At 38.8% G+C, this 22,219-nt stretch overlaps 1 protein-coding gene across 4 annotated transcripts in view; it reads right to left on the bottom strand.

Moving 5' to 3' along the window:
- AKAP12 (A-kinase anchoring protein 12) overlaps positions 1–22,219 on the bottom strand; it is a 153,663-nt gene that overhangs the window by 16,779 nt on the left and 114,665 nt on the right. The window contains exons 3-5 of one of the 4 annotated variants that reach the window (XM_044671686.1): positions 10,528–16,103; positions 10,048–10,365; positions 1,937–8,595 (exon numbers count right to left, since the gene is read on the bottom strand). In XM_044671686.1, coding sequence (XP_044527621.1) covers positions 1,945–8,595; positions 10,048–10,365; positions 10,528–16,103 — 12,545 coding nt within the window. In that variant the 3' untranslated portion in view covers positions 1,937–1,944. Of the gene's footprint in view, positions 1–1,936; positions 8,596–10,047; positions 16,104–22,219 lie in introns of all 4 variants that reach the window. The other 3 variants (XM_044671687.1, XM_044671684.1, XM_044671685.1) reach the window with 3 other exon arrangements.

Below are 22,219 nucleotides of genomic sequence, written 5' to 3'. Positions count from 1 at the left end.
GGGGTAAGTGACATCAGCAAGACAGTCTATGATAAACTCAAAAGAGCCCAGCTTTTCAAAGAAAAACCCACTATTTGATGAAAATTGCTGGGAAAATTGGAAAAAAGTATGGGAGATATTGGGTCTAGATCAACATCCCACACACTATGCCAAGATAAACTCAAAATGAGTGAATGATTTGAATACAAAGAAGGAAACTATAAGTAAATTAGGTGAGCACAGAATAGTTTACTTGACAGATCTTTGGGAAAGGAAAGAATTTAAAATCAAGCAAGAGTAAGAAAAAATTTAAAAATATAAAATAATTTTGATTACATTAAATTAAAAATGTTTTGTACAAATAAAACCAATTCAACCAAAATTAGATGGAAAGCAACCAATTGGGGAAAAAATCTTTATAACAAAAAACTCTGGCAAAGGTCTAATTGCTCAAATTTATAAGGAGCTAAATCAATTGTACAAAAAAATCAAGCCATTCCCCAACTGATAAATGGGCAAGGGACATGAATAGGGCAATTTTCATATAAAGAAATCAAAATTATCAAACACATGAAAAAGTGTTCTAAATCTCTAATAATTAGAGAAATGCAAATCAAAATAACTCTGAGGTACCACCTCACACCTAGCAGATTAGCTAACATGACAGCAAAAGAAAGTAATAAATGTTGGAGGGGATATGACAAAATTGGGACATTAATGTATTGCTGGTTGAGTTGTGAATTGATCCAACCATTCTGGATGGCAAATTGGAACTATGCCCAAAGGGCTATAAAAGACTGTCTGGCCTTTGATCCAGCCATACCACTGCTGGGTTTGTACCACAGAGAAATCATAGGGGGAAAAAGACTTATACAAAAATATTTATAGCTGTGCTCTTTGTGATGGGAAAAAATTGGAAAATAAGGGAATGTCCTTCAATTGAGGAATGGCTGAACAAATAGTGGGTATCTGTTGGTAATGGAATACTATTGTGCTCAAAGGAATAACGAACTGGAGGAATTCCATGTGACCTGGAAAGACCTCCAGGAATTGATGCAGAGTGAAAGGAGCAAAGCCAGAAGAACATTGTACACAGAAATTGACATACTGTGGTACAATCAAACATGATGAACTTCTCTACTAGTAACAATGCAATGATCCAGAAGAATTCTGAGGGACTTATGAGAAAGAACATTGTCCACATTCAGAGGAAGAACTATGGGAGTAGAAACACAGAAGAAAAACAACTGCTTGAACACATGGTTTGATGGGGATAGTATTAGGGATATAGATGCTAAATGATCACCCTAGTGCCACTATCAGTAATAAGGAAATGGGTCTTGATCAATGATACATGCAAAACCCAGTGGAATTGTGTGTCACCTACAGGGGGTGGGAGGGTGAGGGGATTTAGGGGAGAGGGAAAGAACATAAATCATGTTACCATGGGAAAATATTCTTAATTTCTTAATTTAAAAAAATTATATATATATGTATGTGTGTCAGATAATTTCATTACGGAGCTCATTCAAAATGGGAATTTTACTTTTCAGAATCAGGCTGCTTAAGTGAAAAACCTGAGATATATTATATGTCTAGTACTCATCTCACTTCATATAATGGCTTAAGGCTCTTGGCTAAATTATTTTTATAATCCAAATTTAGTGTTGTAAGTGCCAAAGTCAAATATTCATTCCTTAAGTTTTATGTCATAAATGGGGCAGCACAACAGGAATTATTGCGGCTATTGATCCTTCCAGCAAAAAACAGCACAAGAAATTTTAAAATAAATATATTTCAAATGGGATTAGATTGTGGGTCACAGTCAACACATATTTTTAAGCTCCCTCTTCCAAAAAGGCAATAAACCTTATGAAGATATTAGAAAATGCACAAAATTGTAGCTATATAAAAAACATAGAATGCTATTTTACAAGAAAGAAGGCACATTACTTACATTACCTCTCAGGATTCCTTAGGTGTTGATTTTGGCAACTCACAAGGCTCATCATATTTATGTACCTCTTCTTGCATCTGTGCTTTGGTATCATCTACCAACTGGTTAGAAATTTCTTTTTCGACCTGAATTATTAGACTTCGTTGGCACTCTATGCCTTGGACAATCTCCTTTAGTTTTGGTCCATTTGAATCAAGGGATTCTTTGACTTTTGGCTCAGTCTTTGTTTCAATGGCATCTTGAAGAGCAGAAGTTTTAATCTTTGGCTTTTTTGCACTAGCAAGCTCAACAGCAGTCTGAATAACATTTTCTACAATTCGAGAACTCTGAGTTTCAATGGTCAAAATATCTTCTTCAATCTTTATTGTTGGTACAACTTCAGATCCTAAGGCAAGTGCTGAATCATTACCTTCACTGACTTCCTGTAACACCACAGGTTCTTCCTCTCTTATATTTTCAAAGTGTATCACTAAGGTACCTTCATCAGTAGTTATTTCAAAAGGTGTTTTTGGTTTCATTGGAATTTGTGTTGTTTTGATTGCTGTTGTTTCAGCTTGGCAAGTTAGGAAATCACTGTGTGTTTTATATTCCTTCACCTCAACTCTTTCAACTTCTTCAAATTTATCAAAAGTTTCTGAAGTTATTTGTTCAATTATTTCTTCCTGCTCATCATTAATGGTTATATCTTCAGTTTTTCTTGTTTGTACCTGTTCCTGCACTTCATTGTGCATCAGAGCTACTTCTCCCAGTGCTAAGTTGGTCTCTCGGTGATGATTACTATTAGTTTTAAAACTCTGAGTTGTTAAATTTACATCTCTTGATTGTTTAACTTTTTCAAAAGCTGCCTGAAGTACATCCTGTGTATTTTTTGTAACAGTTTCTAAATCTGGTGTGTCACTATCTAGCTCCTCCAGAGATGTAGTGAATTCTGTTGTAAGAGTAGAATCAGAAAAATGTGAATATGCAGAAACCATACCCGAGGACCCAGAGACAGTTGAATACGTATCAGATATCCAAGAGAGTGCAGAAACCATTCCCGAGGCTGAAGAGACAGCTGAATACGTATCAGATATCCAAGAGAGTGCAGAAACCATTTCTGAACTTGAAGAGACCACAGAAGAGGATACAGAAGTTACAGAAGAGCTGTCATAAGAGGTTAGAAAAGGGGATGCATAAGAGGATGATGCATAAGAGGATGATGCATAAGCAGATGATACACGAGGGGTTGATACATAAGAGGAAGGATACGAGGATGCATAAGAGGATGATGCATAAGCAGATGATACATGAGTGGTTGATACATAAGAGGAAGGATACGAGGATGCATAAGAGGTTGTTATGTTTTCAGCATATAATGGTTCTGTTCCTTCTACAGTTGTCACTGCTTCAGAAGTTAGCTGTACCTCACTGACAATCGTGCCCCTGCTGCTGTCTTTTGTCTCTAGCAAGGTTTTAATAGCAGGTTCTCTTTCAACAAGGATTTCTTTTTCAAATATCTCCTCAGTTGGCTGTTTTGGTGTATCTGGTGCTTCTTTTTCAGCTATCACTACTTCAGAAGTTGGCTCTAGCTCATTAACAATCTTGCCCCTGCTGCTGTCTTTTGTCTCTGGAATAGTTTTAGTAGCAGGTCTTTCAACAAGGACTTCGGGTTCAGATATCTCCCTACTTGGCTTTTTTGATATTTCTGTTACTTCTATTACAGCTGTCACTCCTTCAGAAATTAGCTCTACCTCACTAATTGTTACACTGCCAGTGTCTTTGGTCTCTGAAACCATTTTAGTAGATGGTCTTTGAACAAGAACTTCCTGTTCAGATATCTCCCTACTTGGCTTTTTTGATCTTTCTGTTGCTTCTTTTGCAGCTGTCACAGGTTCAGAAGTTAGCTCCTGCTCATTAAGAATTGTGCCTCTGCCTGTGTCTTTTGTCTCTGATAAGATTTTAGTGGCAGGTCTTTCAACAAGGTCTTCTTTCTCAGATATCTCCCTACTTGGCTTTTTTGAAATTTCTGTTGCTTCTTTTGTAGCTGTCACAGGTTCAGACGTTAGCTCCTGCTCAATAACAATTGTAACCCTGCCACTGTCTTTGGTCTCTGGCAAGTTTCCAGTGACAGGTCCTTCAACAAGGATTTCTTTTTCAGAAATCTTCCCAGTTGGCTTTTTTGATATTTCTGTTGCCTCTTTTGCAGCTGTCACTGGTTCGGAAGTTAGCTCCTGCTCACTAACAATTGAACCCCTGCCAGTGTCCTTTCTCTCTGGAAAGGTTATAGTAGCAGGTCTTTCAACAAGGACTTCGGGTTCAGATATCTCCCTACTTGGCTTTTTTGATATTTCTGTTACTTCTATTACAGCTGTCACTCCTTCAGAAATTAGCTCTACCTCACTAATTGTTACACTGCCAGTGTCTTTGGTCTCTGAAACCATTTTAGTAGATGGTCTTTGAACAAGAACTTCCTGTTCAGATATCTCCCTACTTGGCTTTTTTGATCTTTCTGTTGCTTCTTTTGCAGCTGTCACAGGTTCAGAAGTTAGCTCCTGCTCATTAAGAATTGTGCCTCTGCCTGTGTCTTTTGTCTCTGATAAGATTTTAGTGGCAGGTCTTTCAACAAGGTCTTCTTTCTCAGATATCTCCCTACTTGGCTTTTTTGAAATTTCTGTTGCTTCTTTTGTAGCTGTCACAGGTTCAGACGTTAGCTCCTGCTCAATAACAATTGTAACCCTGCCACTGTCTTTGGTCTCTGGCAAGTTTCCAGTGACAGGTCCTTCAACAAGGATTTCTTTTTCAGAAATCTTCCCAGTTGGCTTTTTTGATATTTCTGTTGCCTCTTTTGCAGCTGTCACTGGTTCGGAAGTTAGCTCCTGCTCACTAACAATTGAACCCCTGCCAGTGTCCTTTCTCTCTGGAAAGGTTATAGTAGCAGGTCTTTCAACAAGGACTTCGGGTTCAGATATCTCCCTACTTGGCTTTTTTGATATTTCTGTTACTTCTATTACAGCTGTCACTCCTTCAGAAATTAGCTCTACCTCACTAATTGTTACACTGCCAGTGTCTTTGGTCTCTGAAACCATTTTAGTAGATGGTCTTTGAACAAGAACTTCCTGTTCAGATATCTCCCTACTTGGCTTTTTTGATCTTTCTGTTGCTTCTTTTGCAGCTGTCACAGGTTCAGAAGTTAGCTCCTGCTCATTAAGAATTGTGCCTCTGCCTGTGTCTTTTGTCTCTGATAAGATTTTAGTGGCAGGTCTTTCAACAAGGTCTTCTTTCTCAGATATCTCCCTACTTGGCTTTTTTGAAATTTCTGTTGCTTCTTTTGTAGCTGTCACAGGTTCAGACGTTAGCTCCTGCTCAATAACAATTGTAACCCTGCCACTGTCTTTGGTCTCTGGCAAGTTTCCAGTGACAGGTCCTTCAACAAGGATTTCTTTTTCAGAAATCTTCCCAGTTGGCTTTTTTGATATTTCTGTTGCCTCTTTTGCAGCTGTCACTGGTTCGGAAGTTAGCTCCTGCTCACTAACAATTGAACCCCTGCCAGTGTCCTTTCTCTCTGGAAAGGTTATAGTAGCAGGTCTTTCAACAAGGACTTCGGGTTCAGATATCTCCCTACTTGGCTTTTTTGATATTTCTGTTACTTCTATTACAGCTGTCACTCCTTCAGAAATTAGCTCTACCTCACTAATTGTTACACTGCCAGTGTCTTTGGTCTCTGAAACCATTTTAGTAGATGGTCTTTGAACAAGAACTTCCTGTTCAGATATCTCCCTACTTGGCTTTTTTGATCTTTCTGTTGCTTCTTTTGCAGCTGTCACAGGTTCAGAAGTTAGCTCCTGCTCATTAAGAATTGTGCCTCTGCCTGTGTCTTTTGTCTCTGATAAGATTTTAGTGGCAGGTCTTTCAACAAGGTCTTCTTTCTCAGATATCTCCCTACTTGGCTTTTTTGAAATTTCTGTTGCTTCTTTTGTAGCTGTCACAGGTTCAGACGTTAGCTCCTGCTCAATAACAATTGTAACCCTGCCACTGTCTTCGGTCTCTGGCAAGTTTCCAGTGACAGGTCCTTCAACAAGGATTTCTTTTTCAGAAATCTTCCCAGTTGGCTTTTTTGATATTTCTGTTGCCTCTTTTGCAGCTGTCACTGGTTCAGAAGTTAGCTCCTGCTCACTAACAATTGAACCCCTGCCAGTGTCCTTTCTCTCTGGAAAGGTTATAGTAGCAGGTCTTTCAACAAGGAGTTCTTGTTCAGATACATCCCTACTTGGCTTTTTTGATATTTCTGTTGCTTCTCTTGTAGCTGTCTCAGGTTGAGAAGTTAGATCCTGCTCAATAATAATTGTTACCATGCCAGTGTCTTTCGTCTCTGACAAGATTTCAGTAGCAGGTTGTTCAACAAGGATTTCTTTTTCAGAAGTCTTCCCAGTTGGCTTTTTTGATCTTTCTGCTGCTTCTTTTGCAGCTGTCACAGGTTCAGAAGTTAGCTCCTCCTCATTAAGAATTGTGCCTCTGCCTGTGTCTTTTGTCTCTGACAAGATTTTAGTAGCAGGTCTTTCAACAAGGACTTCTTGTTCAGATATCTCCCTACTTGGCTTTTTTGATATTTCTGTTGCTTCTTTTGCAGCTGTCACAGGTTCAGAAGTTAGCTCTCCCTCACTAACAATTGTGCCCGTGCCAGTGTCTTTTGTCTCTGGCAAGGTTTTAATAGCAGGTCTTTCAACATGGACGTCTTTTTCAGAAATCTCACTACTTGGCTTTTTTGATATTTCTGTTGCTTCTTTTGCAGCTGTCACAGGTTCAGAAGTTAGCTCTCCCTCACTAACAATTGTTACCCTGCCAGTGTCTTTTGTCTCTGGCAAAGTTTTAGTACCAGGCCTTTTAAGATGGACTTGCTTTCCAGAAATCTTCCCAGTTGCCTTTTTTGATCTCTCTGTTGCTTCTTTTGTAGCTGTCACTGGTTCAGAAGTTAGCTCTGGCTCACTAACAATTGTGCCTCTGCCAGTGTCTTTTGTCTCTGGCAAGGTTTTAGTAGCAGGTCTTTCAACATTGACTTCTTTTTCAGAAATCTTCCCAGTTGGCTTTTTTGATTGCTTTGTTACTTCTTTTTGAGCTGTCATTGGTTCAAAAGTTAGCTCCTGCTCATTAAGAATCTTGCTTCTGTCAGTGTCTTTTGTCTCTCGCAAGATATTAGTTGGTCTTTCAACATCGACATGCTTTTCAGATATCTCTGGAATTGTTTTTTTTGATATTTCTGTTGCTTCTTTTGTAGCTGTCACAGGTTCAGAAGTTAGCTCCTGCTCACTAAGAATCTTGCCTCTGCCAGTGTCTTTTGTCTCTGGCAAGGTTTTAGTAGCAGGTTTTTCAACATGGACATCTTTTTCAGAAATCTTCCCCATTGTTTTTTTTGATCGTTCTGCTGCTGCATCTGTAACTGTCACTGGTTCAGAAGTTAGCTCTAGCTCACTAACAATTGTGCCCCTGCCAGTGTCTATTGTCTCTGGCAAGGTTTTAGTAGCAGGTCTTTTACCAACAACTTCTTTTTCAGAAATCTTCCCAGTTGGCTTTTTTGATTGCTCTGTTACTCCTTTTATACCTGTCAGTGGTTCAGAAGTTAGCTCCTGCTCATTAAGAATCTTGCTTCTGCCAATGTCTCTTGTCTCTCGCAAGATTTTAGTTGGTCTTTCAACATGGACATCCTTTTCAGAAATCTTCCCAGTTGGCTTTTTTGACGTCTCTGTTGCTTCCTTTGTAGCTGTCATTGGTTCAGAAGTTAGCTCTAGCTCACTAACAATTGTTCCCCTGCCTGTGTCTTTTGTCTCTGGCAATGTTTTAGTAGCAGGTCTTTCACCAACAACTTCTTTTTCAGAAATCTTCCCAGTTGATTTTTTTGATTGCTCTGTTACTTCATTTATAGCTGTCAGTGGTTCAGAAGTTAGCTCCTGCTCATTAAGAATCTTGCTTCTGCCAGTGTCTGTCTCTCGTGAGATTTTAGTTGGTCTTTCAACATGGACATCCTTTTCAGAAATCTTCCCAGTTGGCTTTTTTGATGTCTCTTTTGCTTCCTTTGCAGCTGTCGCTGGTTCAGAAGTTAGCTCTAGCTCACTAACAATTGTTCTCCTGCCTGTATCTTTTATCTCTGGCAAGGTTTTAGTAGCAGGTCTTTCACCAATGACTTCTTTTTCAGATATCTCTGGAATTGGTTTATTTGATATTTCAGTTGCTTCTTTTGTAGCTGTCACTGGTTCAGAAGTTAGCTCCTGTTCATTAAGAATCTTGTCTCTCCCAGTGTCTTTTGTCTCTGGAAAGATTTTAGTAGCAGGTTTTTCAACATGGACATCTTTTTCAGAAATCTTCCCCATTGTTTTTTTTGATCGTTCTGTTGCTGCTTCTGTAACTGTCACTGGTTCAGAAGTTAGCTCTAGCTCACTAACAATTGTAAAGCTCCTGCAGGTTCCTTTTGTCTCTGGCAATGTTTTAGTAGCAGGTCTTTCACCAACAACTTCTTTTTCAGAAATCTTCCCAGCTGGCTTTTTTGATTTCCCTGTTGCTTCCTTTGTACCTATCACTGGTTCAGAAGTAAGCTCTAGATCACTAACAACCATGACGCTGCTATTGTCTTTTGGCTCTGGCAAATTTTTAGTAGCAGGTCTTTCAACAAGGACTTCTTTTTCAGATATCTCCCTAGTTGGCTTTTTTGGTCGATCCATTGCTCTTTTTGGAGCTGCCACTGCCTCAGAAGTTTGCTCAACCTCACTAAAAATCTTGCCCTGGCTTTTGTCTTTTGCATCTGGCAAGATTTTAGTAGCAGGTCTTTCACCAAACACTTTTTTTTCAGATATCTTCCCAGTTGCCTTTTTTGAACTTTCTGTAGCTTCTTCTGAAGCTGTCACTACGTCAGAAGTTAGCTCTAGCTTACTAACAATCATGGCTCTACTAGTGTCTTTTGACTCTGGCAAGGTTTTAGTAGCAGGCAGTTCAACAAGGACTTCTTTTTCAGATATATTCCCAGTTGTTTTTTTTGATACTTCTGTTGCTTCTTTTGTAGTTGTCACTGGTTCAGAACTTTGCTCTAGCTCACGAACAATTGTTACCCTGCCAGTATCTTTTGTTTCTGGCAAGATTTCAGTAGCAGGTCTTTTGACAAGTACTTCTTTTTTAGAAATCTTCCCAATTGGCTGTTTTGCTTGATCTGCTGGTTTTTTTGCAGCTGCCACTGCTTCAGAAGTTAGCTCTACCTCACTAACAATCCTGCCCTGGCTTGTGTCATTTGCCTGTGGCAATATTTTAGTAGTAGGTCTTTCAAGAAGGACTTTTTCAGATATCTTCCCATTTGGCTTTTTTGATTGTTCTGTTGCTTCTTCTATATTTATCACTGGTTCCAAAGTTAGCTCTAGCTCACTAACATTTGTGCCCCTGCCAGTGTCTTTATTCTCTGGCAAGGTTTTAGCAGCAGGTCTTTCATCAACAACTTCTTTTTCAGAAATCTTCCCAGTTGGCTTTTTTGATATTTCTGTTGCGTCTTTTGCAGCTGTCACAGCTTCAGCAGTTAGCTCTACCTCTCTAACAATTGTGCCCCTGCTAGTGTCTTTTTTCTCTGCCAAGGTTTTAGTAGCAGGTCTTTCACCAACGACTTCTTTTTCAGAAATCTTCCCAGTTGGCTTTTTTGATCCTTCTGATGCTTGTTTTGTAGCTGTCACTGGTTCAGGTGTTAGTTCTACCTCACTGGCAATTGTTCTCCTGCCAGTGTCTTTTGTCTCCAGCAAGGTTTTAGCAGCAGGTCTTTGAACAAGGATTTCTTTTTCAGATATCTTCCCAGTTGACTCTTTTGATTGTTCTGTTACTCCTTTTACAGCTGCCAGTGGTTCAGAAGTTAGCTCTAGCTCACTAACAATTGTGCCCTGACTAATTTCTTTTTTTTCTGGCAATGTTTTAGTAGCAGGTCTTTCAACAAGGGCAACTTTTTCAGACATCTTCCCAGTTGGCTTTTTTGGGTGATCTGTTGCTTCTTTTGCAGCTGTCATTCCTTCAGAAGTTAGCTCTGGCTTACTAACAATTGTGCCCCTGCCCGTGTCTTTTGTCTCTGGCAAGGTTTTAGTAGCAGGTTTTTCAACAATTTCTTTTTCAGATATCTTCCCAGTTGGCTTTTTGGGGCGATCTGTTGCTTCTTTTGCAGCTGTCACTCCTTCAGAAGTTAGCTCTGGCTCACTAACAATTGTGCCCCTGCCCGTGTCTTTTGTCTCTGGCAAGGTTTTAATAGCAGGTTTTTCAACAATTTCTTTTTCAGATATCTTCCCAGTTGGCTTTTTGGGGCGATCTGTTGCTTCTTTTGCAGCTGTCACTCCTTCAGAAGTTAGCTCTGGCTCACTAACAATTGTGCCCCTGCCCATGTCTTTTGTCTCTGGCAAGGTTTTAGTAGTAAGTTTTCCAACAATTTCTTTTTCAGATATCTTCCCAGTTGGCTTTTTTGATTGTTCTGTTACTCCTTTTACAGCTGTCAGTGGTTCAGAAGTTAGCTCTAGCTCACTAACAATTGTGCCCTGACTAATTTCTTTTTTTTCTGGCAATGTTTTAGTAGCAGGTCTTTCAACAAGGACTTCTTTTTCAGATATCTTCCCAGTTGGCTTTTTGGGGAGATCTATTGCTCTTTGTGTAGCTGTCACTCCTTCAGAAGTTAGCTCTGGCTCACTAACAATTGTGCCCCTGCCTGTGTCTTTTGTCTCTGGCAAGGTTTTAGTAGCAAGTTTTCCAACAATTTCTTTTTCAGATATCTTCCCAGTTGGCTCTTTTGATTGTTCTGTTACTCCTTTTACAGCTGTCAGTGGTTCAGAAGTTAGCTCTAGCTCACTAACAATTGTGCCCTGACTAATTTCTTTTTTTTCTCGCAATGTTTTAGTAGCAGTTCTGTCAACAAGGACTTCTTTTTCAGATATCTTCCCTGTTGTTTTTTTTGATACTTCTGTTGCTTCTTTTGCAGCTGTCATTCCTTCAGAAGTTAGCTCTAGCTCACTAACAATTGTGCCCCTGCTATTGTCTTTTGTCTCTGGCAAGGTTTTAGTAGCAGGTTTTCCAACAATTTCTTTTTCAGATATCTTCCCAGTTGGCTTTTTTGATTGTTCTGTTTCTCCTTTTACAGCTGTCACTCCTTCAGAAGTTAGCTCTACCTCACTAAGAATCTTGCCCCTGCTAGTGTCCTTTGTCTCTGGAGAGGTTTTAATAGCAGCTCTGTCAAAAAGTTCTTTTTTTTCAGATATCTTCCCATTTGGCCTTTTTGACTGTTCTGATGATCTTTTTGCACCTGTCGGTCCTTCAGAAGTTACCTCTAGCTCACTAACCATTGTGCCCTGGCTAATTTCTTTTTTTTCTGGCAAGGTTTTAGTAGCAGGTCTTTCAACAAGGTCTTCTTTTTCAGATATCTTCACAGTTTGCTGTTTTGGTCGATCTGTTGCTCCTTTTGCACCTGTCACTCCTTCAGACGTTAGCTCTAGCTCACTAAGAATCTTGCCCCTACTAGTGTCCTTTGTCTCTGGAGAGGTTTTAAAAGCAGCTCTTTCAACAAGTACTTTTTTTTCAGACGTCTTCTCAGTTGGCTTTTTTGATTGTTCTGTTGCTCCTTTTGCAGCTGTCACTCCTTCAGAAGTTAGCTCTAGCTCTCTAACAATTGTGCCCTGGCTAATTTCTTTTTTTTCTGGCAATGGTTTAGTAGCAGGTCTTTCAACAAGGACTTCTTTTTCAGATATCTTCCCTGTTGTTTTTTTTGATAGTTCTGTTGCTTCTTTTGCACCTGTCACTGCTTCAGAAGTTAGCTCTAGGGCACTCAGAATCTTGCCCTTGCTGGCATCCTTTCTCTCTGGAGAGGTTTTAATCGGAGGTCTTTCAACAAGTACTTTTTTTTCAGATGTCTTCCCAGTTGCCTTTTTTGATTGTTCTGTTGCTACTTCTGCAGCTATTACTCCTTCAGAAGTTAGCTCCTCCTCAATAACAATCATGGCCTGGCTAGTGTCTTTTGTCTCTGGCAAGGTTTTAGTAGCAGGTCTTTCACCAAACCCTTCTTTTTCAGATATCTCCCCAGTTGGCTGTTTTTTTCTATCTTTGGCTTTTTCTGCAGCTGTCTGTGCTTCAGAAGTTAGCTCTAGCTCACTAACAATTGTGCCTCTGCCTGTGTCTTTTGTCTCTGACAAGATTTTAGTAGCAGGTCTTTCAACAAGGACTTTTTGTTCAGATATCTCCCTACTTGGCTTTTTTGATATTTCTGTTGCTTCTTTTGTAGCTGTCACAAGTTCAGAAGTTAGCTCCTGCTCACTAACAATTGTTACCCTGCCAGTGTCTTTGGTCTCTGAAACCGTTTTAGTAGCAGGTCTTTCAACAAGTACTTCTTGTTCAGATATCTCCCTACTTAGCTTTTTGGATATTTCTGTTGCTTCTTTTGTAGCTGCCACAAGTTCAGAAGTTAGCTCCTGCTCAATAACAATTGTTACCCTGCCAAGGTCTTTTGTCTCTGGCAAGATTTCAGTAGCAGGTTGTTCAACAAGGATTTCTTTTTCAGAAGTCTTCCCAGTTGGCTTTTTTGATTGTTCTGCTGCTTTTTTTGCAGCTGTTACTGCTTCAAAAGTTAGCTCTAGCTCACTAACAATTGTGCCTCTGCCTGTGTCTTTTGTCTCTGACAAGATTTTAGTAGCAGGTCTTTCAACAAGGACTTCTTGTTCAGATATCTCCTTACTTGGCTTTTTTGATATTTCTGTTGCTTCTTTTGTAGCTATTACTCCTTCAGAAGTTAGCTCTACCTTACTAACAATCATGGCCTGGCTAGTGTCTTTTGTCTCTGGCAAGGTTTTAGTAACAGGGCTTTCACCAAGCACTTCTTTTTCAGATATCTCCCCAGGTGCCTGTTTTTTTCTATCTGTGGCTTCTTCTACAGCTGTCTGTGCTTCAGAAGTTAGCTCTAGCTCACTAACAATCATGCCCCTGCTAGTGTCTTTTGTCTCTGGCAAAGTTTTAATAGCAGGTCTTTCACCAAACCCTTCTTTTTTAGATGTCTCCCGAGTTGGCTGTTTTGGTCTATCTGTGGCTTCTTCTGCAGCTGTTACTGCTTCAAAAGTTAGCTCTAGCTCACTAACAATTGTGCCTCTGCCAGTGTCTTTTTTCTCTAGCAAGGTTTTAGTAGCAGGTCTTTCAACAAGGACTTTTTTAAATACCTCCTCAGTTAGCTGCTTTGCAATATCTGTTGCTTCTTCTGCAGCTGTTACTGCTTCAGAAGTTAGCTCCAGCTCACTAACAATTGTGCCCCTGCTAGTGTCTTTTGTTTCTGGCAAAGTTTTAGTAGCAGGTCTTTCACCAAACCCTTCTTTTTCAGATATCTCCCCAGTTGCCTGTTTTGGTCTACCTGTTTCTTCTTCTGCAGCTGTTACTGCTTCAGAAGTTAGCTCCTGCTCACTAACAATTGTGCCTCTGCCAGTGTCTTTTGTCTCTGGCAAGGTTTTAGTAGCAGGTCTTTCACCAAATCCTTTTTTTTCAGATATCTCCCCAGTTAGCTGTTTTGGTCTATCTGTTGCTTCTTCCACAGCTGTTACTGCTTCAGAAGCTAGCTCTAGGTCACTAACAGTTGTGCCCCTACCAATGTCTTTTGTCTCTGGCAAAGATTTAGTAGCAGGTCTTTCACCAAACCATTCTTTTTCAGATATCTCCCTAGTTGGCTGTTTTGGTTTATCTTTTGTTTCTTCTGCAGCTGTCACTGTTTCATAAGTTAGCCCTATCTCGCTAACAATTGCGTCCACAATAATGTCTTTTGTCTCTGGCAAGGTTTTAGTAGCAGGTCTTTCAACTAGGACTTCTTTTTCAGATACCTCCTCAGTTGGCTCTTTTGATTGATCTGTTGCTTCTTCAACAGGCTCTGTAATTGTTGTAGATATCCAAGAGGGTGACCTTTCTTCAATACTTGTAACTGCTCTCTCCCCCTCCACTACAGTCACAGTAACTGCATGGACCAGACCCTCAATAGGTTCTCCTGTTCCTAGTCCTTCTACTTGTCCAGAATTCTCTTCATGCAAATCTTTTGCTGCCTTATTGTTTTCTGCATATCGGGCTTCATTTTTCTCTTGTTCTGCTGCATCATACTCAGATAAAGGAACAACAGCTGGGGTATCAGAATCATCTTCAATAACTCCTGTCTGGTCTTCTTCAACAGGAACCTGTTCTTGTTTCCCTTCTAACCTTTTCTTTCTTCGACCAGGAATGAGTTTCTTGATTGAAACCCAAGATTCTTCTTTTACAGGTTCTATATCTGAAGCAGAATGTTCTGTACTAGAAAGAATGACAGATTCCTCATTTCTCTCTTCTAATTTTGATTTTGATTTTTTCCTTGGAGTAACTAACCTTTTAAATGACAACCATGTGGAAACTCCCTCTCCTTCAAATTGGCTTCCAACTAGCTCAGGGGAAGAATTTATCTGCCCTTGATCACCTTCAAGAGAATGGATAGGTGTTATTTCTGTCCCAGATTCCTTGTTTTTTCCTGAATCTTCTGATTTATAGTAATCAACACTAACAATTTTTGGCCCTCCTTCTTCATCGGAAGATGATGACTTCCTTGCTCTTTTCTTGGAAGATCCTACACAAATTAAGGCTTCCCAGGAAACTGAAGTATCAACCTTCCTTTTTGGCTCTTCTGTTTTCTGATCATCTCCATTTCCTTTGATCTCTTCCTGATTATCAGAGCCTGCACTTTCAGTTGAAGACAGAGTAGCACTCTTGACTTTCTCAATTTCTTCTTCTTTATCACTTTCAGAAAGCTTTCTAACACGTTTCTTGGGAGTCACCATCTTTTTAAAAGATGCCCAGGGAGTAACACCACCTTCTCTCTTTCTCTCTCCATCAGAAGCAGTACCATCCTCTTCAATCTCAACTTCCTGTGGTGTATCAACTATGCCCTTCTCTATAGCTAGTTCTTCAGGGGATGAAGCAGAGCTTTCACCCTTTTGATCCTCTGGAGTTTCTGAAGACTCTACTGACACTTGTGTAAGCTCCCCCAGTTCCTCTGACTTTATTTCCTCATCTCCCTTTTTTCCCTTATGTTTCTTTCCAGACAGTTTTTTTAAGCCAGTGCCAATAAAAAGTTTCTTTAAGGGGCTTCCTTGCAATTTCCCTCTTTCTTGTGATGACAGTATCTCTACCTCACTGGTGATTCCCTCAAGTTGATGACACAAAGCTGATTTTTCAGGACTTGTTTCACCTACATCTCTAGAGGCACATACCAATTCATTGCTCTTGGCCAACATCCCTGTCATGTCAGGTTTTTTTCCTTTTTTTTCTAATGCAGGAAACAAAGACCCATCAACCTGTTCTACATCAGTACTTGGATTTTCAGTTTGTTCTTGTTCTTCTACAGTATTGGCATGAATTTCTGCTACCGTCTCTACTTTTTCATCAAACACCTCTGTAGCTAATGGAGCAGCTTTCTCTTCAGAAGATATCTGTATTTTATCAACTTGATCTTTAGGATATCTATCTACTTTTTCGTTCTCAGACAGCATTTCAATGGCCTGCTTGAGGGGAAGATGTTCAGAAACAGGTTCAGCAGTATCTTCTTTCTTCCCTTCATAAATTTCAACTAAATCTACTTTTCCTACCTCTTGCTCCTTTTCCTTCTCAGACATCTCTGGCACATCTTCCTTACCTTTCTTAAAACTGTTCTTTCTTCTCCAGCCAACCCAACCCAGGCTAAAAAACTTTTTCAATGATGATGTAGTTTCATCGGATTTGTTGCCCACTTCTGCACTAAGAAGACTCTCTTTTGGGCTTTCTTTTGTTACAACTATCAGGGGTAATTCATACTCTTCAGGTGATATTTCTTTTTCTGAGCCAAAATCTTGAGAATCTTCAGATCTCTTTGCTCTCCCATCATCAACTTCATCTTTTTTTACTGTGAGTAATTCAACAGGGTCAGATTTATCATTCTTATCCTTTTTCACAGTCAATTTAACACCAACAAATTTAAACACCTTTTTAAACCCAACATCACTAGATTCTGGAGGTTGTTCCAACACTTCTAATTTCTCTTCTGACAAAGGCATTTCAACTATTTCTCCAAACAGATTCTCCCGTACTTCTTCCAACCTGGATGCTGACTTAGCTACCAGTGTATTATCCACATCATCTTTTTCAATCATATTTTCAGGGTCTCTTTGTCCAACTGTTGAAAAACAAAAAGAAAACCAGTTAAGATAAAGAAATCAACTGATAATGCATTCATTTAAGATGTAAAACAATTATAACTGTAATTAAAGTCATATTGTAGTAGTGTATTTTAGTGAACTCTACTCATGGATCGCCCCAAGGTCACTTCCAAGCTAGTACTCTCACTCAACTTTCCAGGGAACCTAACATTTTCTCCAACACCTTTGAGAATATAGAACTACAAAGCACAATGAATGAGTCATTTCTGCCCAGTAGTAGACTCTGAATGAATGGGACTCAATGTTTTCCTCAACAAAAACTCTAAAATATTCTCCATGGCTCTGGCCTTTTTAAAATCAGCCTGTCTGCTCTAGAAGCAGAGGAATTGGGAGGGGAGATATATTTTTAATATGCAAACTATTAACAATAAGGAAAACTAAGACCCTTTAGTACACTATTTTATTTTGCTTCCTTTTAATCCCTTTTCTACTGCACAAAGCTAATTCTGGATATAAAAATATCTTTTGGAAACTTATCAAATGTGACAAACTAAAGGTAAAAATCACAAAAAAAAAATCTAAGAAAATTCTGTAATCATAGCACTAAATTCAAATTGTCAACTTTATAAATTAAACAACATGAACCTCAACACAGTGATTCTGAAACTTAATTTAAAAAAAGACAACTTGTAATTAATTTATTTGCTTTTTAGTATCCTTCTTCCTTTTGAAATATTTACAAATTGATTTCTGCAAAATTTCAGGTATGTTAGATTTTATTTTATAAAATGTAAGTTTAAAATTAATATCCAATAACTCCAAGTATTATATTTTATAAAATTTATTAATAATCACTTGAAGCAGAAGAAATAAAAGGACAAAAGTAAAAGCCTGAGTAAAATTAGCTTTCCCAGCTGGGATCAGGGAAAAAAAGAGAACGAAGGAGCGGAGCTACACAAAACTTATATTCTCCCTATGTAACGAGAGAAGGAACATGAAAAGCTGGGAAAGAGTTCCTAGGGAACAAATTTCTAATCATACAAAACCTAACCTTTGAGCTGGAAAGGTTTTAGCACAAGTTCTATTCCTTCAAAATTTAAGAAACTAACTCCATAACATAAATAAAAATTAAATCTTGGAAGCTGTATACTAAATTCATATGCCTTCATTTATTACTTAAGAGAAAGAATGAGAGAAATAAGGTTTCTAGTCTTTCTAACTTAGGGTAAAAATCTAGTCCACATTGCTGCTGGTACAGTTCCCTCTAGCCAACCCATCCTGGACTGAAAAACTTTTTGAAAGGTGCTGTACTTTTCAGATTTAGGATCTGTTGCCCACTCATTATTATTTATCTTCCTGCAAAGTCTTGCCAGAAATAAGAGCCAGAAAAAAGGACTCAGAGAAAGACGAGCCCAAAGAAGGACAAATCAGGAACACAGACAGAGCTGGTGAGCTTCCTGCAATGGCTTTTCAAACCTCCCTCTCTCAGACCCTCCCCCAGTCTTTCCAGATCCTTCAATTGGTCAATGGCTTTCATCTGTCATATTTCCTGGCCTCCTGGTCTCTGTGGTGTCTCACACACTTGACTCTTTGACTCCTTTGTCCATCCCTTTGAGTCTTTTCTGGGATTGGACTGGATTGGAGGTCACCCAGATATTCAATTCACACAATGAGACATTAAGAGATTTGCAGAACACAAAGCTTTTTTAGCAGAAGACCCTGGATTTAAATTAAGTCTGATGCTTTTGCCACTCACTAAACCTGTATAGCTGAAAGTATTAACACTTCAGATTCAGGTACCCTTTGTTCTTTCATTTCTATGTCCGTGATTCTTTCCAGTTTTACCAGACAGCATTAAAAGGATGGAATAAGGAAGTAAAATAATGTAAATAGAAGGCACAGCTAGGTGGATGAGTAGATAGGGTACCAGATCTGGAGACAGGAAGTCCAGGGTTTAAATCTAGCCTCTGTCAGAGTTCCTAGCTGGGTGACCCTGGACAAACCAACTTAAGCACCATTGCCTAGCCCAATACAAAGATTCTAAAATAGAAAGGTTAAAAAAAAAAAAGACAAGAAATGGAATTCACCATTTATTGGCAGGTCTGGAAACACATTGGTTATTAGGGAAAAGGTTGTCAAAATGCCTCCATTATAATAGATTTAATGAGAGACTGATGACTTGAGAGATCTCATCAACTAATCCATGTTTTAAAAGTATTTTAAATAAAATGGAAGAGAACTCAGGTAACTGATGATGAACAGGGGGAAAAAAAGACAGTAATTTAATAATTATAAAGTATAAGGTAATATGCTAAGATAAAAATGCCAAAGATAAAAAATGAAAGTCTCCCCTACTGAATGAAGGTGAAACTAAACAAATGGAGAAAATATATACACAAATACACAGTCAGAACCAGAATAAATACATAGGAGAAAGTTGGAAGAGAAAAGTATAAACTATTAACTCTTGGGTGGAAAAGATTATGGAGATATAGAACCTGAAGACTTAAAAAGAAAAATGTATAAATATATTTTGGTGTGCAGAGGGTAGGTGAGATAAGGAGACAAATATCCAAAGGTAGGACACCACTTACTTAGCTTTGGTGGTTTTCAAGGTGTTGTGTAAAAATATATCAACTGTTAAACTGAAACATAAGACAAGAAAATGATAACAATGCAGCTAGCTAACCTATATAGATATACTACATTCTAGGGAAAGAATAAGGAAAACTTGTTTAAAACTTTCTGGTAATTTTTGAAGAGCAGCAAAAGAACTGCCAGTAAGTTAATAATGCAATAACAGCATCAGAAATCTAACCTGGGAGCAGCTGGATGGCTCAGGGCTAGAGACCGGAGATTCTAGGAGACACTTCCTAGCTGTGTGACCCTGGGCAAGTCACTTAGTATTGACTCCAAGGCAGAAGGTAAGGATTTAAAAAAAAAAAAATCTAACCCAACTTACTCTGACTGTGCGGACCAGCATCATTACATAGATTTCATAGCATCATTCTGGATATTTAAAATTATAGACTGGTAAACTAAGAATTCCTTATAAAAATCTAGAATTATTAAAGGGAAAATACCTAGAAAAAAATTGGAAGAATCAGCTATCATGTTTGTGAATTGCATTGTTTTTTTCTTTCCAAATTTCTGATTTCTCCTATTTTCAAAATTTCTTCTTTTTTGACTAATTGCTGATTTTCAAATTGTTGAATTTAAAAATGTAGAAATTTGTACTGCTTGACTAACACAAGTTTACAACAAGGATTTTTTTCCTTCTGTTCTCAAGGGGGAGGAGAAAGAAAGAGAAGGCATATTTTTGTTGATTAAAAAAATAAGTTTTTTTAAAAAGTGAAATCTTTGCATCAAATACTCTAAAATATAGGGCTGGACTATTCCCGACCCTGACTCCTCCCAAATTTCACCTGATATTCAAACATTCAATAATGAAATTCACACCCAGCTAGTTTGTTTTTTCATCTGTAAACCCAATAGGGTTAATCTGATAAAAATGCTTTGCAAACCATTATAAAGCACTATATAATCATCATATTACCAAACTGGAAGCAAGGAAAAAAACAAAATACACATTTAGCAAACAACATAGGCACAAACTTTAGTCAGAGAGTATTTTCTAAATAAGATTATATTCATATAATGCTTTATCATTATAAGGAAATTTAGATGCATTATCTTTTTTGGGCACACTGCATGTTGATGGCAGAACCAGGACTTGAGCCCCAAGTCATATGAACCCCTTCTATTACTCATGAATATGAATTACCAAAGCTCCCAAATCTTAAAATAAGTTTCCTGGTTAGATTGGTAATTTACATATGCTTTTTGATTAGAAAAGAATGAGATGCTTTTAGTAACTAAGTCTGGACAGAGAAAAGTAGTTGAAATTAAGCGTTGGTGGCTGGATAGGCACAGAAAGGTTAGACTGGACCTCAGACTATCTGTATGAAGTAGGCAAGTCACATAACCTCTATTTACCTCAGTTTTCTCATTTGTAAAATAAAGATAATACTGAAAAGGTTGTTATGAGGATTAAATGAGATAACAATTGTGAAGTACTTAGCACAGTGACTGGCACATAAGTGCTATATAAATGTTAGCTATTATCATTATTATACATATTTGTAGCTTCCTAAGTGATAACACGATTAAGTTCCCTCTTTTCCAAGCCATTTCATACCTTGTTGCCATTTTAAACACACAAAAACACTGCTTCTGTCACTTTTCTTTCCACTTAAAATACCTCCCTTAATTCTTCTCCAGGTTCTGCCTTTCCTTCTTCATATCCTAATACAAGATGCTTATCTTGGCTACAATATACAATCATACAACAGTATAACTCATATTCCTCACCACTTAAAGGACTAAATGTCTAAAATCCAGTGTATTAGGAAATTCCTACACCATCAAAGAAATAGATATCATAGTAGAGTATGCCGTTTAAAGTGGAAGGGACATCATTTAATAAGTCATCTAATTTAGTGCCCTTCTTTTACAAGAGAAATTAAGTGACTTCTCCAAGGTTAAAGCATGGTAAGAGAGATGGAAAACAAATCCAAATCTTCTGACTCTGAAATCCAGCCCAGTCTTTCCATGCTGTACACCCAGCATGTACCATGCTGCCTCTTCCTGAGATCACACCGCTTTTTATCAAACTTTACCTGGCTAGAAGGGCCTACCCCAACTTTCCTGGGGAAAAGCAAGATGACCCTTAAGTCAGAAAACCTAGGTTCAGAACCCACTTCCATCTCTAAATCTATTTTCACAGCCAACTAACTGGGGAAGTAGATAGAACTCTGGGCCTGGAGACACATAGACCAGAGTTCAAATCCAGTCCCAGATACTTATTAATCCAACTAGTCACTTTACTTCTATCTGCCTCAGCTGACTTATCTGTAAAATGGGCATAATAATAACCTTCCTCCCAGGATCAAATGTAGCTCTTACCACAATAGCTATTATAATTGTTTGTGGGAGGACTGAATGAGATAACTGCAAAACACAGTACAGGGCAAATGTTGTTTCTATGTCCTGTGTTCCAAAACCCACAGACCATTAAAAATTCTTTGTAAATCTCAAAGGAAAATGGTAACTACCTTTATCTGTGTCTAGGTTTTGTTGCACATCCTATTTTTCTGTTTAGTGATCACATCCTGGAGCAGCCCATTCATAGATTTATATAAAGATTATATAAAAAAGATATATAGTCACATACAATTATATAAAGATAAAATTATATAATCAAATCTATACAGAATCAAAATCCCTTCAATTGAGGTTTTCCAAAAGTAATATGCAGAAGGAATAAAAAAAAAAATACCTCAAGCCCTTACCACTTAGAAGTCTAACCAAGAGGTCTGTGAACAAGATTTTGTTTTAAGTCTTTGATAACATTTCTTTTAATGACTCAATATAATTGTATGTTATTTTTGTTATTTGGTTTTATAGGCACAGAATTAAGTGGAGACCTGAAGAACCAAATCTAAGGTGAAGATCCTTCAAGGGCTCTTGCAGAACATTCTAGAAGGGAAAATAAGAGCGAGGCTCCCTCACTTGGATGGCCTTGCCCTTGGACTTTAATCACACTCGCTCTCCAGGCCCGTCCTGCTTTTCCCTCCTCCTCCCATGTAACACCAGATAGGCTATTGTGACTCCTTGGGGCAGGAGAGCCCAGGTCCCTGGCTTTCTTACCAGGCTCCATCAATAGCGCTCTAGGGGGCCTAACCCTGTCCCTCATGGGGTCCCCCCAGTGCCATCCCAAACCCAGGCCCAACAGGCCTCCTTTTCACTAAAGGACCCGAGAGGAAAAAAAAAAAAAAAAGGCCACCGGGACTGGGACCTTGACAGTGGCTTCCCGCCAAATCCTTGCCCCCAATTTCTCCTCCCTCCCCTAAACTGGTCCCTTCCCCAAAGCTTAGTCAATCCCTAGACCTCCCTCTATGAAAAATAAAGTGGGTAAATCTCCTCACAGCACTCACAGCAGTTACTCCACCACGGCATGGTGCGGTTAGACTCCCCGGGCTACTACCCTTATGGGAGCCCAGGAGGATCAAATCTGAAGCAACAATAGGCTCCACGGCTAGATGGAGCTCCCCTCAGCTCCGTCCCCTCCCCC

Source organism: Gracilinanus agilis, chromosome 4 (genome assembly GCF_016433145.1).
Source record: "Gracilinanus agilis isolate LMUSP501 chromosome 4, AgileGrace, whole genome shotgun sequence".
In the NCBI taxonomy this organism is placed as follows: domain Eukaryota; kingdom Metazoa; phylum Chordata; class Mammalia; order Didelphimorphia; family Didelphidae; genus Gracilinanus; species Gracilinanus agilis.
This window is presented reverse-complemented; position numbering and strand designations above follow the sequence as displayed.